The sequence below is a fragment of the Giraffa tippelskirchi genome, chromosome 14, assembly GCF_054371585.1.
Source record: "Giraffa tippelskirchi isolate mGirTip1 chromosome 14, T2T-mGirTip1v1.2.pri, whole genome shotgun sequence".
NCBI classification, from domain to species: domain Eukaryota; kingdom Metazoa; phylum Chordata; class Mammalia; order Artiodactyla; family Giraffidae; genus Giraffa; species Giraffa tippelskirchi.
In genome coordinates, this window is record NC_137288.1 from 16,252,745 (window position 1) to 16,277,069 (window position 24,325).

General features: G+C 39.7%; 1 protein-coding gene across 13 annotated transcripts in view; it reads right to left on the reverse strand.

The window, feature by feature from the left end:
* ATP9B (ATPase phospholipid transporting 9B) overlaps positions 1 to 24,325 on the reverse strand; it is a 151,369-nt gene that overhangs the window by 97,540 nt on the left and 29,504 nt on the right. For 7 of the 13 annotated variants that reach the window (XR_014074995.1, XM_081563073.1, XM_081563072.1 and 4 more), the window contains 4 exons: positions 24,065 to 24,178; positions 23,133 to 23,241; positions 12,616 to 12,674; positions 7,526 to 7,577 (listed from right to left, as the gene is read on the reverse strand). Coding sequence is in view for 12 of the 13 variants with exons in the window: in XM_081563073.1 (XP_081419199.1) it covers positions 7,526 to 7,577; positions 12,616 to 12,674; positions 23,133 to 23,241; positions 24,065 to 24,178 (334 nt within the window). In the remaining variant the exon portion in view is untranslated. The remainder of the gene's footprint in view (positions 1 to 7,525; positions 7,578 to 12,615; positions 12,675 to 23,132; positions 23,242 to 24,064; positions 24,179 to 24,325) is intronic. The other 6 variants (XM_081563078.1, XM_081563076.1, XM_081563077.1 and 3 more) reach the window with 2 other exon arrangements.

Here is a 24,325-nt window from a genome sequence, read left to right on the forward strand (position 1 = left end):
AGAGTATCTCCTGGCTTTCTAGGCTCTGCATAAACCTCTTATTGGTTAAAAAAAAAAAAAGAAAATAGTGCCTGAACGTGCTTAGTTGGTCAGATTCTCACCCTTTATCAGTCAATGTGTACGGCTCATGGGGAACTCTCGCAATTCAGGAGTCCTACTTCGGCCCCACAGTTGGTCAGGGACCAGCAGCTTGGAGGTTCTCTGCCTGAGCCTGGGACCACAGCCCTGGACAGACGCACTGATTTCTAAGCCAATGGGGGTGCATGTGATTCTGTTTTGAAGGTCAGCTTCGCAGGAACTGCCCTAGGAACAGAGCGGGGAATCTAGAGACTGTGCTTAGGCCTCAGGCCAGCACGGGCGAACCTGTCTGTTTCCCAGAAGCCTTTCCAATCTGCCTCGAGTCCCACTCCCACTATTCCTGCATGGAGTAGCCCAGTGTCTGCACACACAGATGGGTGGGGGGCTGTGGGCCCCCTACGGGCTGACTCTCCCCCGGAGTCTGGCAGGGAAGTTTCTGGCAGGGCTGCTGTGTCCCTTGCTGGTGTGCATCACAGATTCGTCCTCTGAACCACTGGCCACCAAGCTCCCCACCGCTTTCAGCACTGCCCTCATGCATGGACTTAAGCAAGCTCTGATCCCAATGAAGTTCACAGGGAAACAAATTTCATTACGCATTATTTGTCAACAAATTTATGATAAGGAGAGTAACTGGTTTCAACTAAAAAGGAGTTCAAGGAAATTTGCAGTACACATTATTTTATGCTTTAACTTTTTTCTCAAGCTTGCTTTTTTCCTCTTAAATATATGCATGTTTGTATACATCTGTGTGTGTGCTTCATAAAGAACAAAAACAACTTGAAAGGGAGTGGATTCAACATTCTGTCTGACATACTTTGAGACATCGATGCCAATGGCTCTGCTCTAAAGGTTTGCTTTCTAACATATAAAGTGAGACAAGATGAGACTCTCTAAAGCCTCTTCAATATCACACATTTTGTGTTTATATACCTTACCTATATGTCTGTAAACTTACCAAACACTAGAAACAATATACATGCTTTTCTTCAAAGTAAAAGGATATGCCTCATGTTAAATAATTACACTATTCTTAAAATTATAGAGGAAATTGACATATTATTTATCTTCCAATACAGTTAACAGGGACAGGGAGGCCTGGCATGCTACATTCCATGGGGTCACAATGAGCTGGACACAACTGGGCAGCTGAACAACAACAGTTAACATTCCTAGGCTCACAGTAACTGATATGATTTAAAGAGAGAAAATGAACTGTAGCAAAATTGTAAATACGGCCAACTTGTCTTACACGAACAATGTCTGGTAATTTTTTAACAGCAAGCACTAGCTATAACCGATGCCACTTAAGGTTCAGTAAAAATGAATTATTAAATTGGTCTGCTTAATATCCTATTACTGCCTTCTTATGAATACTTGATTTTATTTGGTATAATTGACAAGAGTTGACAGCAAAGGACAGGTTTAATGATAACCAAATGAAGATTAACTCATGTATGTGTCACCTAGGAGAGCCCCATCAAGTGGCGATAAAGTAATTGATGGGACCCTCAGAGACAGGGCACACGAGCCTGTCATAAGTTTTAATAAGTTACCCTATAATATTAGCAGCCTGCCTGCAACAGCTCACACATCCAATGGCTCTGAAAGAGACAGGCTACAGTATGTGCCCAACAAAAGAAAAATAGACATTGACTTTGCATATGTAATACCAGATCATTTGCCATTAAACTTAATTTCTAAATCATTTATATGACTTAATGACTCTGCATGAAATTTTTAAGCTGGTGGCAAGATGAACAATACTACCGAGAGAATGCAGAGGAGTACAGTGTCGTTTACGTACCCCTCGCCTGCTAACAAGTGACAGCTGAGCTCTTGTGGGATGTCCCAAACACTTAGACGACAATGTCATCACTTAGGAGACAAGTGAAACAGATATTGGCATTTATAAGAGATTGATGAAAATTAGTTCTAAAGCATTAATTTCTCTTAATACCACTAGAAGAATTGTGTGCATTCAGGAGATATTTGATCTGAATTAAGAAACTGATGAAGCAATTGATTAATTGGAATTTAAGCCATCAGTCACCAGATCCATCAACAGCTTCATTTACATTCTAAACAATCAACTGACGGCCCGATAGAATACCCTGTATTAATACACAGTCAATATGATGCCACCAAGAGACTCGCTGAGCTGTATTGACAAACGCCCAGTGGCTATTGTCCAAACTTGGACATGCTGCACAGATTTAAGACTTTTATACTGCCTAGGGTTAAAGATTCTTATTATAATAGACAACATATTATCAGAGTTTTCTGAGCTGAAACTAAAAAATAATAAAATAGTATTAATAGTGTTAGCAGATACACAAAAAGTTCTGAATGTGTACTTTTAAAAATGATGCTTTAATTTAAAAACTTAAATAATTATGTAGTCACAGAAACAGAATTTCTAAAAATAAATCTTTGATTGAAAGTAATATTATGACACAAATTTTACATAGCTAGAAGCTATGCAGTCATTTTATAAAGAGAAGAAAAATATCATGAAACAGGAATCTGACATTTTAATATCTCCATATAAGTATTAGTAACTGTTTTAACAATTAAAATTTGACAAAACAAAATCCTAAACCTGAGAAATATAACCATAGGTTAAAACAGATGACAGCATGATCTTAAACTTGGGTCATTAATAATCTTCTAGGAATATGTAAAATAATACAAAAATTAGCATCCATGTATATTATGTACATTTTTTTGAGGAACAAAGTGATAATTCTTAAGAGTCTCAAAAAGATCTGTGTCCTCCAAAATATTAAATATCATTACCCTACAGAGAGAAACTGTCCCTACAACATAGAATACGAAGAAAAATTTGAGAAAAAGGAAACATTTTTAGAACATAATCAATTAGGATACAATTTTATTTATCTGAAGTCAGCACAACAGACTATATCATTTGTCTAATATTCTAATATTCTATTTGTCTTGCTATTTTACTATTTCATGCCATAACAATTATACAGTGGCTGAATTACAATTTCCAAAACTTTAGCAAAGAATTTGTTTTCTAGCCTTCAGATTCTTGCTCTGAAAAATGGACTTTTCTAATAATCTTCCAGCTTTAAAGTGATGGATATTGTTCACATTTAATCTCCTAACATAATCTGCATAATCTATTTCTTTTAAGTTAATTACCTATAGCCATTTCCACACTTAGTATAATATTCTTACATATATATCTACCATAATCACTATAAAGGCAATTAAATATAAAAGCAGCTCCCAAATACACACATTTTTGTTGTTCATTATACTGAATACATTTAGAAAGACAAACAAATCATAAATAAATAGAGATGGCAGTGTAAAAATCTCTGTAAACCCATTCCTCCATAACTGTAATGAGAACATTAGCAAAAGGTGTCAAAAGCAATTTTTTCAAAACTCTAGAAAATAATCAGACTTGCAACAATCCCAGGTGCGTTTATTCAAGAAACGGGGCTAAATCTAGCTATGAGAGAGGTGTGTGGTGTTCTGACTTGTCCCTTTTCCAGTAACCTACCCCCAAGTCAAACTTCACAGAAGCTGAGGAAACCAGTGGTCTGGTAGACACTGAGGAGAACAAATGAGGGCTGGGACTCCCCAAACTCCACGCCCAGAGAACTGTAATCGCCTGACTAGGCAGGGTTTGTCTGGCTTTGACCCAACCCACAGTTGAGTCACGGAGAATGGTGTTTCCCCTGGAATCTTTGTCAGAAGCAATCAGTGGCAACTGTTCATTATTGCAGCTTCCTTGGGTGGTAGCAAAGCTGGGGTAAACAACAAGCTGACCACAAACTTTAAAAGCAAAGCTGGAAAATCAGATGACAAGGGGTAAGAGCTCTACCATATTCCCAAGAGTCTAAAAGGCCAACTGCCAATGCAGGGATACACACATGCCCTTGAAAACCTGAAAGGCCCAAATCTCTCATACCTGGCTGAAGTTGAGGCTCTGTACAAGCAAGACATGAAGGCAAAGGCAGAGTTTTAACTGCCTGTCACAGCTCTGCAGGTGCTAAGGGAACACTATTCTATCCGTAAAAGATATACCTTCCAACTCAACTAGTCAATAATAAGTCTCTATCATACCGAGTTCACTAGGTGATGGAAGGGGAGAGGACTGTTACACACAGTCATTTAGGAACCTAAGCTGAGGGAAGCCCTGCCATCTTCAACAGGCAGCTCCCAAGGTCAGAGCAGTCATTCAGACGCAGCCCGCACAAGGAAAGCTGGGGCTAAAAGCGGTGCACACAGCTTTCAGCCACCTTCCCTCTGCCACACCTCAGGACATGGCTTCATCTAACTGGACAGGAAAGGGAAAGGGACTGAAAAGTAGTTCTCCAGTCTCTGTTCCACAGGAAAAAGAAAACTGCCCATTAAATAGCACACAGTAAAGTAAATTTAGGTAAAGGGAACATTTCATGCAAAGATGGGCTCAATAAAGGACAGAAATACTATGGATCTAACAGAAGCAGAAGATATTAAGAAGAGGTGGCAAGAATACACAGAAGAACTATAAAAAAACGATCTTGATGACCCAGATAATCACGATGGTGTGATCACTCACCCAGAGCCAGACATCCTAAAGTGCAAAGTCAAGTGGGCCTTAGGAAGCATCACTACGAACAAAGCTAGTGGAGGTGATGGAATTCCAGTTGAGCTATTTCAAATCCTAAAAGATGATGCTGTAAAAGTGCTGCACTCAATATCCCAGCAAATTTGGAAAACTCAGCAGTGGCCACAGGACTGGAAAAAGTCAGTTTTCATTCCAATCCCAAAGAAAGGCAATGCCAAAGAATGCTCAAACTACTGCACAACTGTACTCATCTCACATGCCAGCAAAGTAATGCTCAAAATTCTCCAAGCCAGGCTTCAACAGTACATGAATCGTGGACTTCCAGATGTTCAAGCTGGTTTTAGAAATGGCAGAGGAACCACAGATCAAATTGCCAACATCCGCTGGATCGACGAAAAAGCAAGAGAGCTCCAGAAAAGCATCTACTTCTGCTTTATTGACTACGCCAAAGCCTTTGACTGTGTTGATCAAACAAACTATGGAAAATTCTTAAAGGGATGAAAATACCAGACCACCTGACCTGCCTCCTGAGAAATCTGTATGTGGGTCAAGAAGCAATGGTTAGAACTAGAAATGGAACAGACTGGTTCCAAATTGGCAAAGGAGTATGCCAAGGCTATATACTATTATCCTGCTTATTTAACTTATATGCAGAGTACATCATGTGAAATGCCAGACTGGATGAAGCACAAGCTGGAATTAAGATTGCCGGGAGAAATATCAATAACCTCAGATATGCAGATGTCACCACCCTTATGGCAGAAAGCAAAGAAGAACTAAAGAGCCTCTTGATGAAAGTGAAAGAGGAGAGTGAGAAAGTTGGCTTACAGCTCAACATTCAGAAAACTAAGACCATGGCATTTGGTCCCATTACTTCATGGCAAATAGATGGGGAAACAATGGAAACAGTGAAAGACTATTTTTTTGGGCTCCAAAATCACTGCAGATAGTGACTGCAGCCACGAAATTAAGACATTTGCTCCTTGGAAGAAAAGTTATGACCAACCTAGATAGCATATTAAAAAGCAGAGACATTTCTTTGCCAACTAACATTCGTCTAGTCAAAGCTATGGTTTTTCCAGTAGTCATGTATGGATGTGAGAGTTGGACTATAAAGAAAGCTGAGCGCTGAAGAATTGATGCTTTTGAACTGGTGTTGGAGAAGACTCAAGAGTCCCTTGGACTGCAAGGAGATCCAACCAGTCAATCCTAGAAGAAATCAGTCCTGAATATTCATTGGAAGGATTGATGCTGAAGCTGAAACTCCAATACTTTGGCCACCTGATGCGAAGAACTGACTCACTGGAAAAGACCCTAATGCTGGGAAAGACTGAAGGCAGGAGGAGAAGGGGACGACAGAGGATGAGATGGTTGGATGGCATCACTGACTCGATGGACATGAGTTTGAGTAAACTCCGGGAGTTGGTGATGGACAGGGAAGCCTGCTATGCTTCAATCCGTAGGGTTGCAGAGAGTGAGACACAACTGAGCAGTGAACTGAACTGTGAAGTGAAAGTCGTTCAGTTGTGTCCGACTCTTTGTGACTCAATCGACTATACAATCCATGGAATTCTCCAGGCCAGAATACTGGAGTGGGTAGCCTCTCCCTTCTCCAGGAGATCTTCCCAACCCAGGGATTGAACCCAGGTCTCCCGCATTACAGGTAGATTCTTTACCAGCTGAGCCACAGGGGGAAGACTGAACTGAACTGAAAGTAAATTTAACACTAGCCCTAGGTGGGTAACAAACCTGCCTGCCAATGCAGGAGACTTAAGAGATGCAGGTTGGATCTCTGGGTCGGGAAGATCCCCCTGGAAGAGGGCATGGCAACCCACTACAGTATTCTTGCCTTGAGCATCCCATGAACAGAGGAGCCTGGCAGGTTATAGTCCATGGGGTCGCAGAGTCGGATGCGACTGAAGTAACTAAGCACGCATGCCTCTTAGGATATAAATAATCATAACTACAACTGGTGAAAAGAGAAAACATCTTCCTTCTTTCTGATGACTTAAAATGTCCTTTAAAAAAAAAACAACACTGTTTATAAATGGAGAAAAAAACTAAACCAATAACTCTATATTTTTAACTGTGTCCTTTATAGAATGTTCATGCTACAAATAACAACACATATGTTGAGTTTCCTATAAAAATAATGTTCATTTATTCAACAAATTCAGAAACATAAGGCAGAAGGAACTTTGGCTATTACCTGACAAGCCTCCCATCATTTTAGAGATGATGAAAGTGTGTGACCACACGGATAGGTCATATAATTAGAAACTAGTCAAAGCAGACTAGAGTTTAAGCTTCCTGATTTCCAGTCAACAGTTTTTCTGCTTGACCACAGGAAGCTTCCTTTTCATTACCACTTTAGCAACTTCTTGTTTAAAGCTCAGGTCATATAAATATCATTTTTACTGTGAAGCTCACTTCAACTGACCCAGGCAAATTGTAGATCATGAACTCTTTGAAGAGAGCAACTTGGTTTCACTCCCTTTTGTAGCCTAAGCAACAAGTAGTGCCTGGCACATAGTAAGTGCTAAATAAATGTTTGCTGAATAAGGAATAAAACTGTAAATGTAGAACAGCAATCAAAATATGAGCAACATCATTATTTAGATATCAAAATGGATTTGAATGAAAATATTCACCTGACAGATTCTAATAGGATTATATTTTTTAAACCAACATATTATACAGTAAAATCATTGTTTTAAACATAGTTAAATGTGATTTAGAAATTAATGAATTCAATGTATTATCATTTGAAGAAAAATTCTTATGAGAATAACTTTGTCTTTCAATATGAAAATTAAACTGCCAAAAACCAATCATCAGCAACGCAAATAAAAATAAAAATACCTGCTTTTTCTGACGTCCTAAGAAATACCATGTCCGATGGAATTCTTTGATTCTGCAGAGTAACATAAAATATTAATTATCTGTATGCAAGTTTATAAATTAACACAATTCCATTTCAAAGGAGAAACAGCTGCTGCTAAAAACAACTAAAATAATATTATAATTCAACTCTATGCTGAAACATTTATAATTTGTATAACAAAAATGAGTATTTTAATTCATATTTTAGTTAGACCTCTAAGATTTCTTTCCCCAACAATGAACCGTGTAAATGGCATTTAGTGATGATCTGAAACTACTCCATTTCTGAAAAATGTTAAACATTACCATTTCTGTGGCCTCTGCTGTACTTCGACTCATACATACAATATAGTATGTTTACTGCCTTTATGCACTCTCTATCAGACTAAATGACCTGGAAAGGGAGGATACTATTCTTCCAACATCCAACACAAAACAAAGCATATCAAAAATGAACACTCAGTAAATGTTGAATGAATGAATAAATGTACAGCTGAGCAGACTAAACCCTACAAATTTGAGGACATACTCTTTTACAAGGGAGAAAAGGAGAAAAACTCAAAGTTCAGTATTCATACATTTACTTAATCACTATTACTGATGATAATTAGTATTAATTAGTGCTACTAATAATACTTAGCATCAGCATTAATTAGTTGGGAAAGCTGCACAAAGACAAATATAATAAGAATACTTCACATAGTTTCATGAATTATTTATATTTTTTGAGACCTAAGTAAATATTTATATACAGACAATAAAGAAATGAATTACTTGTCAGTCAGCAAGCAACAATAACAAATATAAGTTGAGCTGTTAATGGTGAAAAAAGATATGCTGCAGAACAGTGCTTCTTATTTCTAACATGAAATAATTTCTGACATTTCTTTAGGCCATTATTGAGAGCTAAGGATCCCCTATGTGAAGCGGGAATGGAAATTAGAAAATGTTGGTAATAAAAACTCAACATATCAAAATGTGTGGAACACAGCCAAAGTTAGAAAAATGGTGAGAGGAAAATATACATGATTAAACTGCAAACAGAAGAAAAGGGAGACTAGAAATACACAAAGAACTAAATATCTGTTTGAAAGCAGAAAAACAAAAAGTCAATAAATCCCAAAGAACATACAAAGATGTAAGCAAATATAAGAGCAAAATTAAAGACACAGAAAATGAAAACATATATACCAGTAACAAACAGCAAGAAAGTAAATTAAAAAAAAAAAAAAAAATGCCCATTTTGGTAATAAGAAAAAACTAGCATTAGAATAAAACAGATGAAAGATGGGTAATTTCTCTCAATAAAAAAACTATAAAACATTTTATAAACTATAAAACATTACTGAAAGAAATTAAATAAACACTAAGAAACAGAACATACCATGTTCTCAATAAAATATACAGTATTGCAAAGATATGAAGTGTCCACAGACTGACCTATACACTCAATACAAACCCAATCGAAATCTTAACATGCTTTTTTGATGGGAACTGACAAGACATTCCTAATGTTTAGAGGGCAATGCAAATGCCAAAAATGACTAACAACATGGAGTGTTGAATGTATAACATAACAAAGCTAAATATTAAAATAGAATAATTAAGACAAGATGGCATGCCACAAAGATAGATGATTTTATTATGTAAAGTAGAGAATCCAGAAGTCAGTCCACACAAATATGGACACCAGATTTATGCGGAAGTTGGCACTGTGGACATCTTGTAAATAAATAGCTTTCCAGAGAAAACTAGATACCTATGGGAGATGAGAAGAGGTAATACTAGGCCTCTACTTCAATAGAAACACAAAAACCTATTCCAAATGAATTATAAATGTCAAAGTCAAAACAATAAAACCTAAAAGATAATACAGAAGAATACTTTCATAACTTTCTGGTAGGAAGAGATTTCTTAAACAAGACTCCTTCCCCCCACAACCACCAATTTTAAAAAACTTACTATAAATGAAAAGATTAATAAGGTAGATTTCCTTAAAATTAGGAATTTCTACTCCACAAAGCCTACTAGGAAGGAAAAGATATTTGCAAGATAAAACTAACAAAGGACTCCCATCTAGAGTATCTGAAGGCCTGCAAGCTGATAAGAAAGGATAACTCAGAAGAAAAACAGTAAGAGATTTTCACTGGTTCTTTACCACTGAACCACAAAGGAAGCTTCCAAAAAAGAAAGATATCCAAAATCATATGAAAAGTGTTCACCTTTGACATTTTACAGAAATGCACATTAAAACTACAACTTGCTATGTAAAAAATCTGGAAATGGTAATTTTAAAAGGTTGGTAGTGCTAAGTGATGGCAAACATGAGGGATGGGAACTATTACTGCTGACCTCAGTATAATTTGATCCATCACCCTGCAAAACCATTTGGAGTAAGTACTCAGGTGAAACATCCACACACCCCAAAACCCAACAAGCCCACTCCTGAGTACATATGCAGCAGCAAAGTGCGCATGCGTGAGCCACAACACATGGTCACGGATGTCACGCAGCTATCATTCCTAACAGGAAAACTTGGATGCAACCCAAATATCCACCAATTATAGAATGGATAAAAGTCATACTGTGCAACAACAAAATGAACGAACTAACTGCATACAACAAAAAGAATCTCACAATCAGCACTGGATCAAAAATAAGCACCCACCCAAACACAGCTCCATCTTACTAAATTTTCCAGGCACCCTTGTTGAAAGTCAATTAACCATAAACTTAAGGCTTTATTTCTGGACTCTCAATGTTTAATTTATGCCATTTTCATACTGTCCTGATTACTGTTAACTTTTAAAAAGTTCTGAAACGGAAAAGTGTGAATACTTAAACAATTTTGTTCATACATTTAAAAACTGCTTTGGCTACTCTGAATCTTTTGTATTTCCATCTGAATTTCAGAATCAGCTCATAAATTTCTGCAAAGAAGTCAGCTAGGATGTTGAGAGGGCAGCACTGAATCTGTAGATCAGTTTGGGAATATTCCCATTTTAACAGTATGAATACTTCTAATCTATGAACATGGGAAGTCTTTCCATTTATCTCGGTCTTCTTTATTGTGTTTTGACAATGTTTTGTAGTCTTCAAAGTTTTGGACCTCTTTTGTTACATTTATTTTTAACAATGATTTTATTTGTAAGTACTTTATTCCTTTGATGCTACTGCAAATGAAATTCTGTTCTTAATTTCAATTTTATACCATTACCCTATATTCCTCTATACTGTTTTATGTTCTATGGGCATCAATAAATAAATTAGAAACTCCAAAATAATTATTGGATACTTTAAATTTTTCCCTCCTCTCAAGACTCTGAGCAATACAGGAGTAGGGACCTGTGTCTTAACATAATATACCATGGTCCCTTTCACTGGCACCTATACTCTCTCCTTCCCCCTCCAACTGGCAGGTTAGGGGTGAGCTGCCTGGTGGAGGCCCACATGGCCAGGAATGAGGGTGGCTTCAGGCCAAAAGCTGGTAGAACTGAGGCCTTGAATCCAAAAAGGCAGCAAGTCCTGCCAACCAGACCCAGAGTGAGACCGGCATCAGGTCCACCCCAGTGGAGCCTGGAGGTGATGGCCACGAGGCTGACACCTTGACATCCCTCAATTGCAGCCCTGTGACAGACCCAGAGTCAGGAGGTGCAGCTAGGCTGTACCAAGATTCCTGACCATACAAACTGTGAGGAAATAAATGTTGATTTTTTTAAATTACATCAAAATGTATATGACTAACATATGGCTCAGCCGTCTCTCTTGTCAGCATTTAGCCCACAGAATCCTGCAAGAATATATGTACCAGGATGAAGAATATATGTACCAGGATGTTCACTATAGCACTCTTCAATAGCAGAAAAGAAAACCATCCAAAATCTAACAATGGATCAAAAGTTAGTAATTTATAGTATTCATATAACTGAATACTATATAAATAAGTTGCAAATCAATATGTTTAATTTTCTCCCATTCTGTAAAATTAGACAAACACAGTCTAAAACATTATCTGTGTACACATTACTGCAACTAGATGAAGACCACTTCAGTCTTGAGAAAGAGCCCTCTCACTAAACACCCTTGGCGGGCAACTCAGGCTGGGGTGCTCTGGTGGGTTCCCATGTGGACATCAGCTGGTACCAAGGACTCACACTCCTCTGGAATAAGCCTATGAAAACCTGTCATATTTTTTTTAAAGTTGTTCAAGAGCCTTAAAAATAAAGACTGAGCCCTCAGTAACTGTTACTCAGGAAGACTGTGCAGGCAGACATGCTTCTCCACACAGGCAGACAGCCCAGGCAGTCAAACTCCAGTGGAGTGGCGGCTTGTCCACAGCCACCTCTGACCACTGTGGGGTTTTTAATGGCTTCCTACAACACTGACCTAAACTTTTTCTTTCTAATCCTCTTTATTTCCATTTCCCCTTTTTTTTAAGCCATAAGAATATCCAATAATTATGTATAATACAATCCGTCTGTAAAAGGAAGCCTAGAAACTGAAAGTGAATGTGCTAAGTCGCTCAGTCATGTCCAACTCTTTTCGGCCCTGTGTACCAGAGCCCACCAGGCTCCTCTCTCCAGGGATTTTCCAGGCAGGAAACTGGAGTGGATTGCCATGCCCTTCTCCTGGGGATCTTCCCGACCCAGGGATCAAACCCGCATCTCTTATGTCTCCTGCACTGGCAGACAGGTTCTTTACCACTAGTGCCACCTGGGAAGCCCCAGAAATGAAATGTATCAGTATGTATCATGAAATGTATTTCATGATAAATAGCCTTTAACTAATATAATTCTTTGGTCAAAGATAGAATTCTGACAATGAAACAATAAACAGTTAATGCATCTTATTTTAGACAAAATATGACTATCTACACACTAAAATGTACTTTAGCAAAAAAAAAAACTGTACAAAAGTCTAGATTTTCTTCAGAATATCAATCTTATACAATAATGTTAAGATTTAAAGTAACTATCTCAAATCATTTCCTTCAGATTCAAAACTTGCAATCAGTCTAAATGTTAATAACTGGTATACACATGTCTAAAATATATTAAAAATGCATCAACCTTTTCCACTATGATGAGGTCTCCAACTTGTATGTCTGAACTCTTAACTTGCACTTTACCTTAAAAAAAAGAAGAAGTATAATCAACTCAATGAAATAATAGCACATCAGAGTTAAACTTTCAGTTGATAAATAATACTTCAGAAATAACTTTGGGAGGAAAAAATAACACTCTAGATATTTATCTATACTTATACTTTCAAAATAAATTTATTTCAGACGGACACAGTCACTAAAAATTAACTTCTCTCAGTCAACTCCCAAATACAGTTAACTATCCCCCAATAAGAGATGTGTCGGAACATGGATGAGGGCTCCATTTGGAAAGTTCTTCCCGTATCTGCCATTATTTCAGGTCTGAGTCAAGTTACGGATGATCAAAAGTATTACTAAACAAAATAATTTGATGACAAAGCTGAATAACATGGAGATGGAAAACCCTTACATTAATATTGTGAATGGCATTGATTGGCACACAACTGACAGAAAAACAAAGAAAAATATACATAAGGTCACCCTCCACTAGTAGCTCCAAAGACACAGGTCAGGACTGAAAACTAAGGTTTAGAGCTTTATACAAAAAGTGGTGTAAACACTTGTAAACTCTTATCTCTATAGTATCCAGTGCAGCGTGACCATTTACAAACTCTAGCACACAGCGTTTACGTCATGTCAGCACCACAGAGAGGAGACAAGAAGCTGATGTGGACAGGGTGGGACGCCGCTGGAGAGCAGTAATGAGCCCTGGTCCAGGTCCTGCTCGCTGTGATTCCTTCTCCCCTCGTCCCTCTCCCTCCCTCTGTCCATCTCCCTTTTAGGACCAGCAATAGCCTTGTAGATATATTTTTGTCAAAACTACTGATTTGATATGACAAAAGGTCCACCTCTTTTACAGTCAGTTTATTCTGAAAGCTAAAAGAACGAGAGGTAAGTCCTTATTACATTAGTTCATATTACATAAACTAACGTTACCAGTCATTACTTGACTTATAGACCAAATTCAACTCATTATAAAGCCTTATTTCTTAAATATCTCTGAACGCAGCTGAGTTTCAATAGAACCACATCAGTTCCTAATTATTGTTTTGAAGATATCAAAAAGTTTTGAAAATATTATATTTCTGCTGTTACATTTTTTCACATTCCTCAATTATACAATAAATACATAAGGGCTGAGTTACTTTCCTGGAGGGAGGTAAAGCTACTTTTTATTCATATTATAAAATAACAATGTACTTTAGAGTTACATGTGAAGCAATCTTAAGATATCTTCGTAAGAGGTAAGTATCTGTTTATTAATAGCCAAAAAACTTTCTTTTTTTTTCAGTTGGTTACTTCATGCTTCATGTTTGTACTCCCACTGTCATGTTTTTTATAGCTAAGCATCAGGCAGTAAAGACACACCTCTGAACTCATACTTCCTGTATATTGTTGTTCAATTGCCCAGTGCTGTCTGCCTCTGTGACCCCAGAGACTGCAGCACGCCAGGCTCCCATCTTATCATTTAAGTTTATGCTGTGCTACTATCCAATCCACTTTCCCTTCCTTCTGCTTTTTTACATGTTAATAGAACTAGATGAGAAATTAAGGATCACACTCATCCTCACCCCAAGCCCTCTGGTATCTGACAATCGCTTAGCAGATAACCAAATCTGCAGTGTGTGTGCTTCTTCTCCACAGCTGATCTCACAGTCGCTTTCCGCTTCACGCCCTGCCTCGTCTCCCTCTGCTCCTGCTTCGTCTGGCACTTTATCTTACGACCATGTGATGCCCTTGCTGGTTCTCACAGGTTCTCTGCATTTGCCTCTTGATGAAAGTGAGAGAGGAGAGTGAAAAAGTTGGCTTAAAGCTCAGCGTTCAGAAAACTAAGATCATAGCATCTGGTCTCATCACTTCATGGGAAATAGATGGGGAAACAGTGTCAGACTTTATTCTGGGGGGCTCCAAAATCACTGCAGATGGTGACTGCAGGCATGAAATTAAAAGACACTTACTCCTTGGAAGGAAAGTTATGGCCAACCTAGATAGCATATTAAAAAGCAAAGACATTACTTTACCAACAAAGGTCCATCTAGTCAAGGCTACAGTTTTTCCAGTGGTCATGTATGGATATGAGCGTTAAGACTGTGAAGAAAGCTGAGCACCGAAGAATTGATGCTTTTGAACTATGGTGTTGGAGAAGACTCTTGAGACAGTCCCTTGGACTGCAAGGAGATCCAACCAGTCCATCCTAAAGGAGATCAGTCCTGAATGTTCATTGGAAGGACTGATGTTGAAGCTGAAACTCTAATACTTTGGCCACCTGATGAGAAGAGTTGACTCACTGGAAAAGACCCTGATGCTGGGAAGGATTGGGGGCAGGAGGAGAAGGGGACGACAGAGGATGAGATGGCTAGATGGCATCACCGACTCGATGGACATGAGTTTGGGTAAACTCCGGGAGTTGGTGATGGATAGAGTGGCCTGGCGTGCTGTGATTCATGGGGTCACAAAGAGTCGCGGACATGACTGAGCCACTGAACTGAACTAGGTTGAAACCCATCCCTCTGCAAATCTCCTTACTTACACAGCAACACTACCCCATGAAGCCTCTAGAGCAGGTATAAGCAGCAGCACTATTTTATATAGACTGCTACACATGTGCTTAAAATGCTACATTGCTACAAATATTCAAACACATGAGAGTCTACCAAATTTCAGATCCTGTGCACTTCAAGGACATTTAGTTTGTTCTTCACAAATGCATATCCAAACTTAACCCATTTTAAAAGAAGAGAAGGACTTTATAGCCATTCTACCCATCATCAGTTAAAATGGGTCAAATGTCAGAATGGATTAAAGAGAACAGAACCATAACAGCCACATCTAACCAGATACAGACATCATCAAAGAATGAAAATGTATTAATTGCTTATTTCCCAACAAAACACACGCAAGGTGATAAGAGTGAGAGATAATGATGTAACTTTTTAAAAAGCACTTGCTCACAGATAATGGAGAAGGCAATGGCACCCCACTCCAGTACTCTTGCCTGGAAAATCCCATGGACGGAGGAGCCTGGTAGGCTACAGTCCCTGGGGGTCGCTAAGAGTCGGACACGGCTGAGCGACTTCACTTTCACTTTTCACTTTCGCATTGGAGAAGGAAATGGCAAGCCACTCCAGTGTTCTTGCCTGGAGAATCCCAGGGACGGGGGGGCCTGGTGGGCTGCCATCTATGGGGTCGCACAGAGTCGGATACGACTGAAGCGACTTAGCAGCAGCAGCAGCTCACAGATATGGGGCCCCTGGAAGGCCACACAGGTGAGATGAAGAGCACTGCTGCTGAGTAGACGACCACCCGCAGCATCAGCAGGCTGGCTGGCTGGTCCTCATTCCTGGGGGGAATGGTACTCTCCCCTAACTCTCTTCACATCTTAAGTAGGAGCCGAATTTAACACAGATTATGAAGCAAAAGTGGGTAGCTGGGAAACAGCATATTAATTATGTTATGTTATATAATGTTATAAGGTTGGCCCAAAAGTTCATTCCATTTTTCATAAGATCTTATGGAAAAAACCAAATGAACTTTTGGGCCAACCCAATATAATAAGAGAGAGACTTATAATTCAGAAGAAAACCCAAAATATTGCTGGGAAGAAATTTTAAAACACCTAAATAAAAGAAGAGATATATTTCATTCATGGATCAGAACACTTTAATACTATTAAAGTGCCAATTCTCCCCAAAATTTACTCACAGATTCAATGCAATTAAAATCCTAGCAGGCTATTTTTTAATAGAAATTGACAAAGCAATTCTAAAAGTCACATGGAAATACAAAGGATGCAGTTTAGCCAAAACAACTCTGAAAATGAAAACACAAAGCCGGAGGGCAAACACTACTGCGCTCCAGAATTATTAACACTATGAAACAACAGTAATCAAGAGCATTGTTTTAGCATAAAGAGAAACAAATAGATCAACTGAGTGAAGAGAGAGTGCAGAAATAAACACATACATGGAAGACAACTGATTGTTGACTAAAGTATAAGGCAATGCGGTGGGAAAGAGGTCACTTTCTTGAAAAATGGTGCCAGAAACAACACCACCCACAGCTGTTACTGATACAAAATTTATTCGAAATAGATCTGTGACACACACAGCAAACTCTGAAACCAAAAACACAGAAGAAACATCGAAGAAACCTAACAGAAAATCTCTGTGAAAGTTTCTCAGGAATCTTAGAGTGTTTCTTGTTTCTCAGAGAATACAAGAGAAAAATGAAAAATGACAATACCTGGTGGAGAGTAGGAAGGAGAGAGGAAGGGAGAGGTCTCCTGATGCTAGAATGTACTGTAATCAAACACTCTTTAGAACTGGTATGGATGTGGCCTAGAGATGTGGATGAATCAGTGGAACAGAACGGACACTAGAGAAAAGCGCCAAAACAAATCAAACATTTCTCAAAGATCTGAGAAAAATTAAGAACTCGTGTTAAAGTAACTTATTGACCACTTGAGGGGAAAAAAAAGGTAGATCCCTTCTCCACATAATACCTTACACGTAAAATCGCAAATAGACTAAAATCCCAAGTACAAAAAACAAAAACACAGAAACACTGTAAGGAAATTAAGAGAGAGGACTCTTAAGCAGCAGAGAGCTGCTTACAACACACTGGGATTGAACAGACTTTCTAAGATTAAAGTAAAAACCACAAAGATCAGAAGAGTTGCCTACAAAAAAACTAAAAAGGTATTTACATCTTTAAAAAATGAAAAAAATCAATCAGACAAGATAAAAATATTTGCCACATGTGATGCAGTGGTAAAGAATCCTCCTGCCAATGCAGGAGATACAAGACACAGAGGTTCAATCCCTGGGTCGGGACGATCCCTTGGAGAAGGAAATGGCAACCCACCCCAGTATTCTTCTCTGGAGAATCCCATAAGACAGAGGAGCCTGGCAGGCTACAGGCCATGGGGTCGCAGAGAGTCAGACATGACTGAGCGTACACACACAGAAATTTTAATAAGATAAAGATGAACATGGGAACAAAGGAGGAATAGACTTTTATAAACAAGATGCAAATGTTCTCTCTCACATTGACACACACAAACACAAGTAATTTACACAAGCCTCCAGTCACATTTTCTCTCTCCTATGTTTGAAACATGTTAAACAACAAAATGCCAGAATGAGTAAAAGAAATAACTAAGACATCCTGGGAAAAACAATCACCACAAGCTGTACAAAGGACCCAGCAGCAGCACAGAAGTAATCCAAGTTCGTTTCTAAATATCAAGTTCCATGCTAGCTTTAGGTTTAAATTTGGGAAATGGCTGACATGACTTAGCCCTGCTGAGATCTGGTGGCTGCTGAGAAGACAAACAAATAAATGAAGACTTCTAGGTTGATCCCATCCGCTAGAAAACAGACTGCATGAGCTCTGTGAAAAGCTAATTAGTTCACGACCGATCCACATTTGAATTTCACGAGCTTACTGTGGTACCTGACATACAGTGGGTACTTAGTAAACAAATGTGGAAATTAATTGTGAACTAGCCAACTGGATGAAGACAACAAGCAAGGTATACAATATACAAACCACTCCTCAGCAACAGGAAAAAAACAACATTGATTCCAAGAATCCAAAAGCAGAATGGCCACACAATTCAAACTTCTTCATCAGGAATTTTTGCAAAAGCTGCCAAGAAGCAGGACAGTCTACGTTACTCTCTTCTGTGACTCTCCTCTGTTGCTACTCACTAGGAGATAAAGCGTAACACAAGCAGTCACAAACAAGGAGACAGGAAGGAAGGTGGAAGCAACAGGCATGGAAAATTCCCACACAAGAAACGCAGTTTATGAGGCAAGGAAATAAAGAGCAAACTAAAAACCATTCAGTATTCACTGAGATCACGTGCCAGAGTCAAAATACTCTCTGTTTCCAAACACAGCACCTTCAAGATGTCAGCAAGTGGAAGTGGTTTTCCTTTTCAAAAGAAAAAACACAACGCACAAAATTTTCTCAGTGTATTTCTGCAAGAATGTGCTTGAGAACCCAAATAAGAAAAGTTCAAATGCTGTAAAATGCTACAACAGACTACAGTGAATCACAGAGGAAAAAGCATCAATGCCATTCAAAGAATAGGTAACTGTGAAACACTAGAAGTAGGCAGCATATATTCTTGATAAGAAAATAAATTTTAAACTATACTCAGCAATAAGCATAAACTCCATTTTTTTATATTCTAAATTTTACTTATCAATCATCTTTAGCAGAATAACCAACCACAAAGCAACATGCCACAGATGAAAGAACACTGGACTTGAGGTCAACAGGTCCAGGCTCAAACACAAACTCCACCCAGAAGGATGGCCACTCAGGGCAGACCATTCTGCACAAGCCCCAGGCTGCTCACTGTCACTGAGACAATGCCAGCCGCCCGGGGGTGTCGTGTGAGTGAGCACAGGGCACTTTCTCTGACAGACTCGGGCATCAAGCATCACCAGCTGTCGTGACTGTCACCCACGTGTGAAATGTCCACTGCTCAGGTCACAGGCCAACGATGACTAATTTTTTTAAAAAGGTAAATTTTCATTTGTATTTGAAATGAAACTACTAAAATTGTTTTAGAGTATCTGAGTTCAAATAATACAGAATTGTAAAAGATACACGCTTCCCTGGTGGCTCAGTTGGTAGAGTCTGCCTGCAATGCAGGAGACCCGGATTTGATCCCAGAGTCGGGAAGATCCCCTGGAGATGGAATGGCAGCCCATTCCAGTATTCTTGCCTGGAAAATCCCATGGACGGAGGAGCCTGGCGGGCTACAGTCCACGGGGTCGCAGAGTCGGACACAACTGAGTGACTAAAGCACACAGAAGATATACACCAGTCTGTCTTCCTCAACAGTTTATACTATTTTAGGTGAAAATGACATAAAAGCAGCCACTCTAAGGTAAATAATTCAGTGGCATTTAGTACATTCAAAGTATTGTACAACCAACTTTACAAAGTTCCACAACGTGCTCGCCACAGCCAGAGAAGCCCTCGCCCACTGGACTGCGCCCCGCCCCTGCTTCCCTGGCCGCAGCAGCCTCACCTGCACTCTAACTCACCTGCTCCGTGAGTTTCTAGAGCGACACCACACAATACATGACCTCTGGTACCTCGCTTCTCTCAGACAGCACAGCATTTTCAAGGTTCACTCATGTTCTGTCATGTATCAGTGTTTCATTAACTTTTATAGCCGAATAACATCCCAGGCTATGAAGAGACCATCAATTCCTCGCCATTCATCCACTGACGGACAACTGACATCTTCTGATGACCACATGTAGTGCCGTGATGAGCAGGGGTATGTGTGCATCTGCTTGAGCTCCTATCTTTAATTCTAAATTTATCTGGGCAGCTCTTCATTTCGCCTTCACTTCTGAGTGACAGCTTTACTAGATACAGAATTTCTGTTGACAGCTTTCCCTTCTCCGACTCCTTCTGCCCTCCAGTTTCTGACGAGAAGCCCGCAGTGTGCTCATTACCGCCGAGGACCCTGCCTGGAGGAGCTGCCTCCTGAGCTGCTCGAGGGCTGCGCTCGTGGCCCCAGGGTTTGGACCATGTGATGATGCTGTGTCTCAGTGTGGGTCTCCACTCTGATCCTCCTGGGCTTCAGGAACTTCCTCAATGTGTAGATTTGTATCTTTTGTCAAAACTGGGGGTCGATGGCCATAACCCTTCACATCTCCCCTCTCCTCTCCAGCGCAGACTCCACTGGACACCTCAGTACCCCTGACGCTGCCCCACAAGTCTCTTGGGACCTGCTCACTGCTCTTCCTTCTACTCCTCAGGCTGGACCATTTTCAGTGACCAGAGGCTCAGGCTCGCTGATCTTTCTTCTGCCAGCTCAAGTCTGCTACTGAAAGTCTCTAGTGAGTTTCTCTTTCATTTACTGTATTTTTCAGTATCAGAATTTCTTGCTTTTTTTTTTTTAATCCTGACATACCTTTATAGATATGCTCTATCTGCCAACACACTGTTCTGGTATCTTTCAGCATATGTCCACTATCTCTCTTAGCTTCAGAACATAACTGAGGTGGGTGAGGTTCATGTCTGTCTAGGAAGTCCAATGTCTGGGCTTCGTCAGAGACAGTTTTTGTTAATGTCTTCTGTGAAATGCATTCTCTGTAATTTTTTGTGGAAACCCAGACATTTTGAGTATTATCATCTGCTAACTCAGGAAATGAGATATTTCCCCCTCTTTTGGGTTTGTTTTGCTGCTTAGTATATGCTGTAGCCATGTATATCTAGTGACTTTTCCAAACTATTTTTGTAAAGCATGTATTCTTTGTCACATGCAGTCTCTCAAGTCTTTCTTACTTTAGCTTATATTCAACCAGTGTTTGAAAGAGATCTTGCATGTGAGGAAAAAGGAGGGGATGAAGGGAGGAAGGGAGGAAGGGAAGGGAGCAAGCACAAAGACAGGAGCAGGCACAGCCGCTCACAGCCTCTGCAGACTGCGGTTCCGTGCGGGAGCCCTGGTCGCAGCTCCACCTCAGCCCTTGCTTCTGCCTGCCCTGAGCCTGCATCCAGCCTTGAGCATGGCTTTCAAACTCCCCCGGGGCCAACAGGGGCACTTCGGATTCTCTGCCGACTCTTCCTGCCCGGCTGTGATCTCTGCCCGGCTGCTGCAGCTGGACCCCAGCCTACGCAACGAGAAACACCTGCAGCTTTGCAGCTTTCCTGCCCGGAGCTGCAGGTTAGGTGAGAGACAGACGAGCCAACTGGGTCAGTCCTTCAGGTAGCCCCCACACAGGTTAGACAGACAAAGACAATTCACCACAAATAAGTTCTGCTCCACACTCTTCAGAGTCAGCGTCCAGAGTCCCAAATCAGGATCTGGCTGCTGCCATCTTCATGGAGGGTGCCGGGACGGGGACAGGGTGGAGCAAGGGCAGATGAAAAGACCAAGGAGCTTTCCTACTGTTTTCAAGTGGCCTTTTCCTGGATTCAATAATCCCCTAGATGCTGTGAGGCTCTGACGTTTTCCAGAGTCCTGACAAGTTAGCTCTGCCAGGTCCTGATTGATCTGTGGAGCTGCCTACTCTTCATTTTGCTGACATCACTGCACTGTTCATTTGTGAATAATAGAATCAGTGCACAGTAACAAATCTCTGCTCAGCCCAAATTCCACAATATAAAACAACAGAGAACATAAGCCAAGATCTATAGTGTATTCTAAAACAGACAAACCAAAGTTAAACCTAATTTACCTGGCTATTCTAGGGAGTCTTTTCCCCAGAACTAAAGCTACCTTCTTTTTTATACAACACACCTTTCCTCTACCATGCCAATATTTAAAGCATCAAAGCTTTTTAATAATTAATTTTTCAGTTCAATTGACAAAGCATAATATTTTCAACAAATGATACCGGGACAACTTGGTATTCACATGTAAGAGAATGTGAAGCGATACCACATACAAAATATAAAATGAAAATGGGTCATACACCTGAATGTAAGAGCTCAAACTATAAAACTCCTAAAAGAAAATATGGAAGTAAATCTTTGCAACTTTGGGTTGGCAAACTATTTCTTAGATACAACCCCAAAATATAAGCAACAAAAGAAAAAAAACAGATGAACTTGGGACTTAATGAAAATAAAAACTTGTGCATCAGGGAACACCGTAAAGAAAGAAAAAATACAACCCACAGAACGAGACAACATAGTTCCAAATCACATATATCTAACAAGGGGCTAAAATCCACTCCACTCTGAATTCTGTTTCCAGACAGGCTCCAAGGTGCTAAGAATCTTCACTGAGTTTCTCACTGGCACCTTTTCCTGTCCTCATGCTTATCATAATAGCTTCACACATTCTCTCCCTATCACACTGCTTCTTTTCTACAGTGGACTGAAAACCAAAGAGACAACCCCTAACCCATAAACCAGACAACGGTCCAAGCCCTAAGTGAAGGGTGCAGGGAAACCAGCACACATCGGTTTCCATTGTGGATCTCTACGTTCGTTTCAGGCGCACAAAGTCCTACTCCCTAAGGAGAGTTTCAGGTCACGGTACCAGATGTCTGGTCTTGATGACTGTGTTTAAAACAGACTGCAGGGAGACTTTAAATGAGGTGATGCTATGCTTTACTATGTGTACACATAATTTGGGTTTCATGTGTGTCTAGTACACAAGCATTCTATACAGACTGTAACAGAGCATACTATGTAACTATCTACATATAAACATATATATATATATACACACCTGTATATGTACATGTGCATGCATGTGTTTAAGGGCGTGTGTATACATTTATATTCATACATACATACATACATTCAAGCATCGAGAGAATAAAAATCTATCCTGAAATCATATGCATCATACTATTATAGGAAAATTAATTAGATAACATGTAACTGATTAATACTATTTTCAGTAACAAAACTAAGACGTTTTCTTACAATTATGCTCATTCTAGAATGATGGTCACATGAACCAATGGTAAATAGGATTAAAAGTGTCTTGCTCACCTCTTACTGTAAGCTTGCTATACAGTTGTGAGTTCACTTCCTTGTCTCGCTGGAAACGCCTAAATTCATCAACTGCTTCTCTCATGATAGTAACAGCCAAGACAAATCCCTTTAAACAAAATAAAACGAAGAATTTGAGAAAATTGGACTTTAACAAAAAAGGGAAAATCCTTTTACTAGTTTTAGTTTTTCATTCAATTTATACTAGTTGTAAAGCATACAATAAACGAAAATGAAAAATGACAAAAAGCAATAAACACTACAAAAGGAAAACAGTGTAAGATTTATGATTCTCACTGTACCCAAAAAAAGTTTTAAAATTCACATCTTAATATGCACTTCAAGTTAAACATCAGAAAACCGCCTCCAGTGAGGAGAAAAGAGAGAGAAAACAACGCAGCAGAAGCCGCCTGTGTTTCCTCTGCACAGTGGTGTGGCTGGTTAGGACTGCGGCGTCAGCCTGAGGGCCCCCCACTGAGTGGCCCGTGCCCCACCCCACTCAGGAGGAAACTCGATAGCCCACTGCCCCGTGGGCCCCCTCCCACCACAGCTGCACATCCACATGCTCCAGCAGCACGCCAGGACCTTGTGCAACTGCTGTGCCCTCTGCCAGTGGCACCTACTCTGCACAGGGCGCCTGCTCTCTCCCAGCGCAGGAGGGAGCTGGGCTGGGACACGGAGCTGACCCCCTGGGGCCCAAGAGAACCCCCAGCCCCGCCAGCAAAAGTGCTTTGTAATGTCTCTAGCCGACCTAGCACCAGGGCTGCCGCTGCCGAGGACTCAAGAAACCCTTTAACAAAAGTGCAGTGACACACAGCAACAATGTCACATTTCAAAAATCTGTTCAATTTATCTTTTAACCACCTCAACTCTTACAACTGTATTTTAAATACTAAACAATTTAACTTAATTTTAAAGTCTTTTCTTTTTACCAGAGGAGCCCAGTAGGTGTAGAGATACCCTATTTTCAATGCTGGTACAAACTGTGAGCAGGATACTATCAGAAAATAGAGATTCAAGAAAAACTTGAATTGTTCATATAAAACCTAAAAAGATAAAGGAAAAAAAATCAATATAATCTCTTCAAGAAAAATCTTTCATACCTTAAATAATTAAAATCAGTATAATATCTAACTATATGTCCACCAACAGTGAGAATATGCCAAGTCACAATGAACTTAATTTTGACAATG